The 12549-nt window shown below is 49.2% G+C and overlaps 1 protein-coding gene across 1 annotated transcript in view; it reads left to right on the forward strand.

The window, feature by feature from the left end:
• Positions 1-212: 212 nt before the first annotated feature.
• LOC149314607 (uncharacterized) overlaps positions 213-12549 on the forward strand; it is a 134232-nt gene continuing 121895 nt past the window's right edge. The window contains exons 1-3 of the mRNA XM_089523121.1: positions 213-309; positions 999-1255; positions 5973-6038. Coding sequence (XP_089379247.1) covers positions 213-309; positions 999-1255; positions 5973-6038 — 420 coding nt within the window. The remainder of the gene's footprint in view (positions 310-998; positions 1256-5972; positions 6039-12549) is intronic.

Below are 12549 nucleotides of genomic sequence, written 5' to 3' on the forward strand. Positions count from 1 at the left end.
AGGCAAGGGCATCTTCTGTCCCGTGCCAAGCCCGGCCCTAAGCCCTTGGTCCCCTGCGATCCCTCCCGTCCCAAATGCCTAAGCTTTCCCCGTTTTCCCCTGGATCATCCCCTGTTCAATAATGCAATGGTGGCGGTGTGATTTTCGGTGGCAACCTGCACGGATTTTCCAAGTCGTGACTGTGAAAGTGAGTAATGTGCGCTGGCTGCGTCATGGCTCCAGTCACAGATGGTTCCAAACTGAGGAGGAATCGTGACTTCGCCTTGAGACGTCCCCTCGCCGTGAAAAAGACCATCCAATCACAACGGCGTAAGGGGGGGGGGGCAGCTGGACTCCTCCGAGCTTCTTGCTTGCATCTTTCTTTCTTTCTTTCCTTTCTTTCTTTCTTTCTTTCTTTCTTTCTTTCCTTCTTTCTTTCTGGCTCCCTCTCCCCCTCTCTCCCGCCATCCACTGCTTCCCCCCATCCGCATGTGTGCTCCATGTAGAAAGAGAGAGAGAGAGAGAGATAAATAGACAGATAGACACATAACACAGACACTCACACACACACATGGTTGCAACAAGTTGCAGGAGAAAAGTGGCGGCCAGGAAAGGGTTACTCCCGGGGAAATCTTCAGCACTTAGCGAGATCGTGACCCTCCCACACACGACAGTAGTTTATATACATACCTGGAGGAAGGGCTGCCTTGCCACGAGTTTCTTTCCAAGCCCCCCTCCCACGAGGCACACACACACACACCAAAGACGACAACAGTCACACACAAAGCCCAAAAGCGTGCGCACACGGGCAAATTGGAGGCGGTTTTGTTGCCTTCGCCTCTGACAAGGAAAGGCTCCGATGCTGCCGGAGAGAGGAGCCGATTCCAGCGCCTGGCCAAAACCAAAGAAGGTAAGTGCCTCCAAAAGGGAGGAAAAGGCAGGGGAGGGCAGGGCTGGGGAGGGGGGCTCCCAACTTTGTTGCGTCCTCCTTCCCTCCGATCCTGGCTCTGTTCTGCCAGGTTGTCTCCCACCGCCGCCGCCGCCACCTCCTCCTCCTCCTCCCCTCCTCCAGAAGGGCTCTAAAGCAAAGCAAGTTGGGAGCGAATCCGCAGCAGCAGCAGCAGCAGCAACAGTCGGAGCCGGAGCCAGAGCCAGAGCCGGACTCGGAAGCAAAGAGGCTCTCTCCGCCCGGCTGCCCTCGCCTGAGACCCTGGGAGCAGGAGGGCTCTTGCTGGCCCAGGGGGCTCTTGGTGGGGAAGGTCACCGAAGGGAGAAGGTAGGGACCCGGGGATGCCCGGCTGGAGGGAGGCTGCGCTCTCGGATGGAGGGGTGGAGGGGCCCAAAAGAGTGGGAAAAAAGGCAGCCGGAGAAGAAGAGGAGGAGGAGGAGGAGGAGGAAGAGGAGAACTTCCAAGCTCTTGGCGGTGGGGCTCCCTGAGGGAAGGGCAGCAGGAGGAAGGTCCTCTCCCGCCTCAACTTTTTGTCCCGGAGCAGCACTTGCTAGTGCCCCGCTTTCCCTTCGGGTTTCAGGGGATGAGTTCATCTTCGGACTCTGGCAACTTAAAGGGGGCCTTCCTTCCTTCCTTCCTTCCTTCTTTTCTTCCTTTTTGCCTTCCTTCCTTCCTTCCCCCCACTCCCCCTCCTCCTCTTCTGTGCTCCGGTCCCCAGAGCCCTTGGAGCCCGAGGAGAGGCTGGCCCCCTTCTCCCACAGCCCAAGGCCACTGCCCCACAGGCCCTGCTGGCTCTCCTCTGGGGCCAGGCAGGGCCACTGGTCGGAGACCAGCGCCGGGGACTTTGGATTGGCCAAGAAGCGGGTCCTTTGGGGGTGCCTCTGGGTCGGTCTCCCTGGGCTTGGCTTGGGCTTGGCTTACTGCTCGACGTGAGCCTGGGGTTCCCTCCCAGCCCCATTCCCTCCCCCGGGGACCCCTTACTTCCCCCCAAGAGGCCCAGGCAGAGGCCCACTTGAGACCCCCTGCTCTGGGGTTCGGGCTGGACAATTAGCAATGGCAGTCTCTCTCTCTCTCTCTCTCTCTCTCTCTGGGCCCCTCCCTCTCGGAGCAGGAGGAGGAGGGGGTCAGAAAAAAAGGAGGAGAGGGAGAGGGAGTGCGCGAGGCCGGCGAGGTGCCTCCTGATTGGCGAGTGACGATTTTAGCCAGCACCAATGAGCGCGGGGCCTCGTCTCTATTTATTTAGTGCTCAGGGGGAGAGTTTTCTCTTTACGCAGCGTCGGGGCCGAGCGCTGGAGCTCTCTCTGCTTCGGCGGCGGCGGCGGCGGAGGGGTGTGGGGGGACCCTGCCCGACCGACCCACCGACCGAGAGCCAGGGAGCCCCGGACCTGGAAGCCCCAGGGCCCTTGGAAGGGGAAGGGAGGGCAGGGCAGGGCAGGGCAGGGGAAGGCTCTGATATGGGCTGGGCAGGGCTGGTCTTGAGGGGGGGGTCTGGGGGTGAAAGGCTGGGCCAAGGGAACCCACCCCCACCCCACCCACCCACAGCTGGGGCTTTGGCGGAGGGGACTCGGCTGGAGCCTCGGGGAAGGAAGGAAGGGATGGCTGGAAGGATGGCTGGATGGAGGGCGATGCCGAAGCAGCCTTGGCGAGCCGTGGATCTCTCCTCTGGGTTCTTTCATTATCTGCCATCCGTCTTTGGGTGGATGGATGCAGGAATGGAGAAATGGATGGTTGGATGGATGGATGGATGGATGAAGGGATGGATGGAGGAAGCCGCGGGAGACCTTGTCCTTCGCGAATCTTTTTGCGGTCTGGGCTTGCTGTATATAAGTACCTAGCCGGGAAGCCCTTACCCCAAAAAGCATTCGCGGAGGGCGCTTTCGACGAAGGACCAGCACCGCCAACCAGCAACGCCGCGATCGCCGAGCCCTGGACCGACGAGACACACAGAGAGAGGCTCACTCTCTCTTCGCCGCCTTCGCCGCCTTGCCTTCTGTAACCCCATCCCCGGTGCCTATGTATCTGTGTGTGTGCGTGTGTGGAGAAGTGTAGGGGTGTGTGTGTGTGTGAGTGTGTGTGTGTCTGCAGGGGGAGAGCATCCAACGCCCGTTATGCCATCCTTTTCTCTCCATCCCAGAGTCCCCTTCCCAGCCCAACTTTCTCCAAACCGACTTCTGCTCGCTCTTCCCCCCTTCCTTCCGTGGATGCTTTCATGCTGCTTCATTTTAAAAAAGAAAAAAGAAAAGACAATCTTCACAGAATAAAATGCAATAAAACTTTTCTCAAACTTTGGTGGACCTTCCCCCTCCCCCTTTCCTTGCTGAGAGGGCTGGGGATGCCTTGCGCTGAGGAGCCCCCCCCCCTGGCCGCCCCGTCGGGGCTCTGATCCTGGTCCTGCCCTTAAATTGAGGCGAGGGTCGTCCTCCTCTCAGATGCCAATGGAGGGTAGGGGAAGGAAGGTATTTCGGTGGATTTCAAAACGGGAGTGGGTGGGGATGTTGGGGAATCACCCCATAAATAAAAGGGAGGGGGAGATCACGAATCAGCCGCGGTTGAAGGGGGGGGGAGAGAGAGCCTCCCGTATCCGCAGATGCCTCTCTCTCTTTTCCCCAATCCATCCAACCCCCCGCCTCACTTCCATCCTCCTTTTAGGCCACTTCCAGCCCTCCGACCCCCCAAGTCTCGCTTGTCTCAACTCAAGGGGGGCCCGATGGGGCTCAAAAAAAGGCCACCTCCCCGGGAAAAGCCGGCCGAGGCGTTGCTTTTGGAAGAAGGGACTAGCGGAGCCGGCTCAGCTGTCTGGCACCGAGGAGGAGGAAAGTGTCTCGGCTCCGCTTTAGTTCTCTATTTGGCATCTCTCTCTCTCTCTCTCTCACACACACACACACACACACACACACGCCATTCATGCACATACATATATACATACGGATCCCCGGGAAGAGTTGGACCAGGCAGCCTTGCCTCGTTCCTTCTTGCTTTTCCCTCACTTTAGCTCTTTGCATCGATGAGCAAGTCGGCTTTGGTGGGCCTCAAGACATAAGCGAAGGCAGGGAGGTCAGGAGAAGAGAGGCTCATCCCTCTCAGGCCCATCCTTCCCTCTTCCTAAAGGGAGGCCAAGGTCTCCAAAAGTCTCCTTGCCAGCCCAGCCCGGTGCCCCCAGTCCCCAAGAAGAGCAGTCCCTTTGCCCGCCGGCTCTGCCTGCTTGTCGCCGAGGAAGGGCCTCTTGGTGGCCCAAAAAGTCTTCCTGGGGAAAGCAGGAGAAGGGGAAGGGAAGCCTCCCAGGCTTCCCCAGAGGCTCCTCTCCCTTGCCAAGGCCGAGGGTCCCTTTTGGCCAGAGGAAAGTGCTGCTCTGGGGCTGGAAAAGAGGCTGCAGGAGGAAGCCAGCTCAGAGGGCTCTTCTTTGCTCCCGAGATAAAAGCGCTGGGGGGCCCCTGGGGCTCTTGGAGGGAAGAGTAAAAAAGGGCCTCTCAGATAAGAGGCAGGGAAGCCCCGCAGAAAGCCAAGGCAGAGCCCTCCTGGCCCACTTTCCCCAACGCCGCCTCGCCTTAGCCCAGCTGGCCAGCTCTGCTTGGGAGGCAGAAGAGTTTCTCCACTGTCTGGCTTTTCCTTGTGACCCCCTTCTCTGGCCACCCTTGGGCTTCCCTCTGCCCAGCCAGACCCTCTCCCACCGCAGAAGAGGCCTCTCTGGAGGGAAAAGGCCCAGAAGAAGGCCTTTTGGAGAGAGAAAGGCAGAGAAAGTGGGAGAAGGGCCTGGCTTTTCCTTGCTCTGTGATGGCAGCAGAAACCCAGTCTAAGTGTCTAAAAGGAGAAGCAGCCTGTGGAGAAGCCAAGGCCCCCAAGGCTGCGGTGAGCTAGGAAAAGAGATCTCCTCCTCCTCCTCACCTTCTTGCCTTGGCTCTGGGACGGACAACTGTTGCTGGAAGGCTTGGGATGCGGTGGTTCTTGCGGGGATCTCCAAGCCCAAGCCGGGCCCCTGCCTTCCTGCCTCCTTCCTCTCTCTTGCCTTGAGGGCCTCTGAGTCTGGAGGGCTTCCCCAAGAAGGGCCTGGGATGGCTGCCTCGACGGAAGATTTGGGCCTGATCCCCTCCATGGGAGGAAGAGGGAAGGAAAGGGGTGACTGGCACCCAGAGGCAAAAAAGAACAGGCCTCGTTGGCCTCCTGGATCTGCGGGAAGCCACGTCGAAAACGCCAGCAAGGCCTCATCCTCCCTTGGCCTCTTTCCCCCCATCTCCTCCTCCCAAGGAAAAGAAAAGCCTCCCGCCCTTGCAGGCAAACGCTGCGGGAAAAGTGGGGGTGCGTCAGACGGAGAGGGGGGATGCTGGTCCTTCTTGTCCTTTCTTCCTTTCCCCCTTTCTAGGAAGGGCGGAGGTGGGGAAGAACAGCTAACCTTTAACAGTTCTGGTTGTGTGCTACCTTTGGTTGTGTGCTACCTTTGCCACAGGGATCCTTTTCCAAATAAGGAGGGGGGCAACAGATAAACCTTTCATAGGAACCCCCCTTCCAAAACAACAACCCCTAAATAAACAGGTGACTCATAGGTCTCCCAGACTTGGCCTTGAGTTTTCCAAAAGCCAGATTAGTAAGGGAATACCCCCCTCATCCAAAGAAAGAAAGAAAGAAACCAAACCAGCCGACCCAAGCTTGCAAATCGAGCCAGGTGGGCAAAGCCCAGCAAAGACCCGTCGGAAAAGGGACGGAAGAAGGGGGGAGAGGCCAGGAGGTTTCGACGCAGGCCCTCAGCCTCTTTCTCTCTTCAGGGGGGGCTCCCTCTTCCCTTCCTTGTCCCCGACGGGCCTCGACAGAGGTTTCCAGCTGCGTTTCAGGCTCCCAAGGACGATCTAAAGCAGCAGACGCCAAAAAACGCCTTCTTTGGGAGCAGGCCTTCACGGTTCCCTATCTCTTCTTCACTCCCAACCTCTTTCCTTCAGTCCAGTCTATTGTTGTTGTTGTTGTTTTATTAATTAATAGCCATGGCTCTGGGGAGGGGAAATCCAGCTTGCTTGGGGGGCCCTGCTAACGTCGGGTGCCTTGTGCTTCTTCGCAGGGGATGCGCGACGCCTTCTGCAGAGACTCTTGGAAGGAAGGAGCAGCCCAGGAGCCACCGAGGCAGGTGAGAAACCCTGGCCCTGGCCTGGAAAAGGGTGGGAGTGGGAGGGAGCCCTCTCAGAGCCCCAGGTCCCCCAGGAGTAGGGTTGCCATAATTGTCCACTTTTACCAGGGACAAAATGTGGAACAAATTCAAGACCAAACTGTAGGACAACTGCAGGACAAAACTCAGCCCAAAATGTAGGACATTGAAGAAAAATGGTGGACCTTAAATGTCCTACATTTTGAGCTGAGTTTTGTCCTGCAGTTGCCCTACAGTTTGGTCTTGAATTTGTCCTACATTTTGTCCCTGGTAAAAGTGGACAATTATGGCAGCCCTACCCAGGAGGGATGGAGCCAGGCTAAAGCAAAGGCCAGCCAGGCTAAGCCCTCGGGTGCCCATGGCCTCTGGGGGGAAGGAAAGGTCTTGTGAGAGAGCCATGCCACTGGGAAGGGATGGGACAGTGCCAGTTGGAGAATGGAGCTGGGGCTCTCTCTGCCCTCATCTAAAGCTGGCCCCTTCCAGAAACATAGAGGAAGGAAGAGGTCACCTGTAGCAGGAGCGAGATCGATGGCCAAGCTGCATTCTCTCCTTGCCTGCAAGTAAAATGAAACATCAGTTCTGCTCTATAGAGGACCAGAACTTTAGGCATCATCCCCCAGCAACAGAAGTCAACTATATGAAGCGCTAGTCATTGCAGGAGTTCCCCTTTTCGCCAGCCTCTTGGCATTTCTTGCAGGATGTCTTCTATTCTTGAGGCCTCCTTTTCACCTGCCTTAAGGGGGATTAGGTCAGGGTTTTTTCTCCCTGCCCCTGAACACTGGGGAAGTTTATTCTTCATTTACCACCTTGTTCCAAGTGGAAATGAAACTAGAACTAGTCAAAATGGAGTTTATTCTTCATTTTTCTTCCCTTGTTTCAAGTGGAAATGCAGCTAGAATTACAGTAAAAAGGGAGGGGGCAGATATCAAAAAGATCATGCCCCCCCCCCCCCAAGTTCGGCATGAATGCCTTAAAGTGATTTTCTGCTCCTGCAACCTGTTGCCTGTCTAAATTAAGCAAATCTTCCACATCTTTGTGTTTGAAGGATGACACCCAATTTAAGATCTGACCCTCAATGCAGATAAGAGGGCTAAGGATAGGGGGTTTTTTAGTCCCACTTAAGAAGTGGAAGAATGAAAGGAGACAAAGTCCCACTTATAAAGTGACTGGCAAACACTTTTGTTTTGTTTAAAAAGCCCAACGCATTTCAGCCTCATCTTCTAATAATCAAATAGCCACTTGCATAGAGAGTGCAGACTACAGCTCCAGACATTTCTCAAGATTGAATAGCTTCAGAGGAAGGCCAAATGGTGGTAAGGCCAAAATGCATTGGGCTCTTTGAAAAGAAAAGAAAAGTGTTGGCCATCACATAACATGTGAGACTTTGCTCCAAAACACTAGAAATAATCTAGTCTGAGACCGCTTTAACTGCCCTGGCTTAGTGATAGGGGACCCTGGGAATTGTAGTTATGGTGGCACCAGAGCCCTCTGACAGAGAAGGCTAAATGCCTCACAAAACTACAGTTCCCTAGGATTGAGCAAAGGCAGTTAAAGTGGTCTCTAACTGGATTATTTCTGCAGTGTGTTTTGGACCATGGTCTCCTTTCAGTCTTCCACCTAACTTGGCCAAGACGAAATACCACGTTCCTCTACCTTGAAACAATATTGCTGATTTACCTTTAAAAAAGGCTCAATCCTTTTGTTGCCAGAAGGCAATTTACACATGATGGAAGAGAGCTTTTAGACTGAGTTAACAAGGACTAACAGATGTGTGCACCGTTGGATAAACTCAGGTTAAGGCATACAATGAGGGAGAATGCTTATCCAGCAATGGAGTGAGCAAGTGCCACACACACACACACACACACACACAAATATATTTCTTCAGATGAAATGACCCACCCCAAGAAAAAGAAACAACTGTACAACAGTCAACCCAGTGTTTAAAATGTTTCCCACCCATATGGGCCTAATTCTGCTCTTTTGCTATGCATGTGCAGGCTGCAGTCCTGCCCACAGTTCTGCTGATGCATCTCAACTGAATGAATGAGAATGCACCTCTGGGCAAGACTGCAGCATGACGCGCACTAAGGGGCGACTTCCTTATCCCCATGATGTAGTTCCAAATCTACTATTAAGGCGAGGCGAGAGGCAACTCCCTGGAGGGCAGCCGAATCAAAAGCCCACCAGGATTGACTTGCAGCAGCAAGTGACATGCAGAAGCAAATGGTAGTTATTTGACTGTGAACGGTCCACAAAAATAACATCATAAGTTGGTCTTAAAATTCCAAGAAATTTGACAGGTTGTTTCCATGAGAAAAGCCGACGTGTTTTGCAGACTATATTTAATTCAAATACACACACACATACTTTCTGGCCTGTTTTCACATTCAGATTTTTTTTAAAAGGAGAGATTTAAAAAGTTGCCTTCTTGCTTAACTTGAAACACATCATGAGAAATAAGAATAAGACCAATTAAGTATGGATCGATCAGCATTCATTGTTTAACAATTGCCCTCAAAGTATATCCCAAATGGCTATATTTGCTATTATCAAACGTCAGGTAAGAGATTTCTTTCTTCTAGAAGGCAATTTCTATTGGGCCCTATTTGTACAGGAGGACCTTATCCTAAAACACAAAATTTTCTATAATGTGAATTAATATTATCCATAAAATTGTTAGTTAAGTCTGGAAGCATCATAAATTAGACTCAGATTTATTTATTTCCCCCCCCCCCCCAAACATTTTGGACCATGGCCATCTTTATGCTCCGCAAGTCTGTAGACTTTGCATTACACACCTCTCGCATCCTTCATTGTTGTGCTAAAATGTTTCTTGTACATTTATGCACAGAAATAATTTTGGGGTATGCCACCATGCAATACCAATTCTGTGCATGTTTATTTGGAAATCATTTCTACCAACCCGAATGTGGCATGCTCCCCAAACAGGGTTGTATGGGAATGTAGACTCTGTTGAAGATAGAATGGCTACATCACTTTGACAGTATCAACCACACTGAGTCTTAGGAGAGGAAAGAGATATACACTGTGGTGAAAATATCTTTAGTATATCCTTCTGCTCAGGTGAGGTAATGTAGTTTTAAACTGGCAGTATACAGAAATTTGACAAGAGCGGGGAAGAGTCCAGTCACAGGGATCATTCAAATTGTAATCCTAAAAACACTTACTAGTGAATAAAGCCCACTGGACACAGCAGGACAAAGTAAAGTTTTGTAGGTTATCCATATATATATAATTTATTTATGTTATGGCACTCAGTGAGGCATCTTACAATCCAGCATGAGTGGATGCTTATTTCCTCTTGCTATGTAGTGGGCTTCTATCATTCCTCAAATGGCATGCATACAGCCTCCAAATCAAAGGCCAGTTTCTTTTTTTTTCTTTGCCCTTTCTACCCATGCTTTGTTCTCGTGTGTGTGTGTGTGTGTGTGTGTGTGTGTGTGAGTGTCCAGACCTTGTGTGTTTCCCACCACAAAATGCCTACTTACCAATGACCGTTGTGAATGCCCAAACGTGTGAAACCGCTCAAAGAAAAGAAGAGCAAAGTTGGCCTCGTGGCTGACGATCTGTTCACATTAGGTTGCTCATAGGATTGACCCAGGTAGAAGACATCTAAATATGATGGGCATGTTTCCATCGCTGATTTATTTTTAAAACTGTCTATATCTGTTTCCCTACTAGTGTTGGGATATAACTAAGTCATCAATGTCCATGAGCCCTCATATCCTACTTGCAAGACAGATATAATGTTGTTATTAGTGACCATGAACCCTTCTACCGTTACTGGTCATGGTTCCCTCACTCACCCATTCATCCCATCGCCTTGCTTATTTCCCGTTTCATTCACCTGGGGATTTCCTGTAGGCCAGTCCCAAGGCTGACATGAAATAAAACTGGATTGATTGATTGATTATAAGCATTCATAAGTGAGCATTTATTATTTTAAAATTTCTTTGGTCTTTTTCCCCCTGTAGTTTTTAGTATCTTTGCATCCCTGCTTGAACAAGAAATTATTAAAAACTGCAACTTTTCCTTCACCTGTTTTGAAAAAAATCAATTGAGTTAATCGTGTATCTATTAAACTGTAAGTCAGTGTATGTTTATGTTTCCCCTCTTTACTTAATAAGAAAGCTAATGTATATGTATGTGCATTTGTATAGCACATATGTACAGCACAGTCTATACAGAAGCCTAAGTATTTCTCTGTTTCATAGGTTCTCAGACTCTCCCAATCATCTGATTGTTGCAAGTCCAAAAGCTGTTACCTTCCATATAGTATAAGGTATAAGATTAGGGAGAGTACTAAACCCAAGCTGGGTGACATAAAGAAGGAGTTTGCATTCCTTCCAACAATTGATGTGGCCTCTTTAGGGAGGCCCAGTTGCCACTTTACAAAACGTGTGCGTCTGCTTCATAGCCAGTGATTCCCATGCTATGGAACGTCCTCCTATTATGCTGACTCACGTGGGGGGAAAGGATAAACAAAAGCTTTCCGCAAAATATAACGAAACAACAACAACAGCAAAAACCACACACAACTATCATTAGTGGCATCTGATGGTTTCAACCATTTAGGCCAAGTCTTCTCCTGCTGCTATGCTAAAAAGCATTATGCTTAAAACTACAACTATGCTGTGCACCAGCATAGATGCAATGTTTAAAGGTAATGGTTTGTAGTAATAGCAGCAACAGAAGACGTGGCTTAAACTCTTGATAAAATTCTGCTAATGGTATCAAGGTATAAGCTGTTAATATGGAAGTTTTACTGCAGGTAATGTAATACCTCGATACATAGGACTGAAAAGTGGATTGAACAGATGCTTTACAGGATAATCCACTACGGAAGAAATTTTTATTTTTCAATATTTATTTTCTTTATAGACTTTATAGACTCAGACAGGAAAGTGATACCTTCCCTAACCTAACACCTCTTGCTTAGATATAACAGAAATTACACAACTGTTTAATTACTGGGTGAGTGAGTACATGCACGCGCACACACACACACACACACACACACTTATTTAATTAAGAAGGCCATGTATTTAAGTGGAAGGGAATAATTGTGTTGAGGATATTTAGGTAACTTTTTTAAAACTTCAGAGTGTCATATCTGACTAATACAAAGCACTCTGATGTTTGTCTTTTGTAATTTGAGTAAACAACCATAATTGCAGCTGTATATTTTAGGTTCACTATTTCTTCATGTATTTACAAAGGAAAAAGATCTTTAGTATAGCACAACTATTGCCCTTTTCATACAATTTTCCTATGCAGCTAGGCTGAATTCTTCCAAAATGGCTGCTAATCTGACATCAGACCCTTCATAGGACCAGGAAATCAAATTTCGGTATCATCCAGAAAAGAAAAGAAGAAAAGGGGACCATATGCATATTTCTAAACACAATGATAGTTATGTAATATCATTACAGGCTGTTACCTGTAGGCATCCATTTTGCAAATCTCAGATGAAATTAGCTTTTCTTTTATTCTTTGCTTAAATTTACATTCTAACTCTCCTCTTCTTCCTGAGGTCCTCAGCATTCCTGAAGGATTTTTTAAAAACACTTTTTTCCTTAGTAGTTTTTTGCCTTGCCCATCATGGAGAGAGACTAGTTCTCCCACAAAGAAGCATGACTGTTTCCCCCATAGAAGTCATTTTGTGCTGCTCTTCTTTCTGTGTACTTTAGGATGGCATGGCAATAGGGGCAGAAGGCTTTTCTCAAGATGAACAAGTAGGAAGCCACTACTGAGCACGGCCTATATACGAGATAAAAATCCAAACAAGTTTCTTATGGGATCAATCCATAATTAAGTTTTGTTAAGACCAGAATTTTGATCAGTCCCAGGGAAAGTGCTCCTTTTCTTTACTACCATTAAAAAAACAACACAGAGGTAAATGTAAAATCAGTTCGGGTAGGCGGTGGCTCATATTTAGCTAATACAGAGTTAAAATCTTTTGTTCCAAGAGTTTAAACTACTGGTAGAAATAAAATAAGAAAACTTGTCCTGGGCATTTTATTTTTATAAAGCAGTATATTAATAGTATCCATTAATGTTTGCACTATTTAATGATGACAATGTTTTTTTCCCCTGAAACAGAAATTATTTACTTCTTTTGAAACATATACTTCTGGTCTCATTTCTCACATAAAAGTCCATCTGGATATAAACCGTTCCAATGAATCTACACACACATACAAACCAGTATGATCCCTTTGGCTCGCTAGCCAAGTGCTTGCACTGCTTTCAGGTTCAATCCATGGACAGATAGGTCTCCTGTTTGAAACCAGGGGACCTGTTCATAAACAGGGCACAGTTTATAAACAGGGCAACGTAAGTACAGATAGTACTGTTTAAATTGGGCCAGTGGCCATGCTTTAATAGTAGGACATTTCCTGCAATCCTAATGAGAAGTTTATTGCTCACATTAACATATACTGTGGCTCCCCCCTTCCCCCACAAACCT

This window comes from Sceloporus occidentalis, unplaced genomic scaffold, assembly GCF_023333645.1.
Source record: "Sceloporus occidentalis isolate IW3139 unplaced genomic scaffold, rSceOcc1.0.p SCAF_4, whole genome shotgun sequence".
NCBI classification, from domain to species: domain Eukaryota; kingdom Metazoa; phylum Chordata; class Lepidosauria; order Squamata; family Phrynosomatidae; genus Sceloporus; species Sceloporus occidentalis.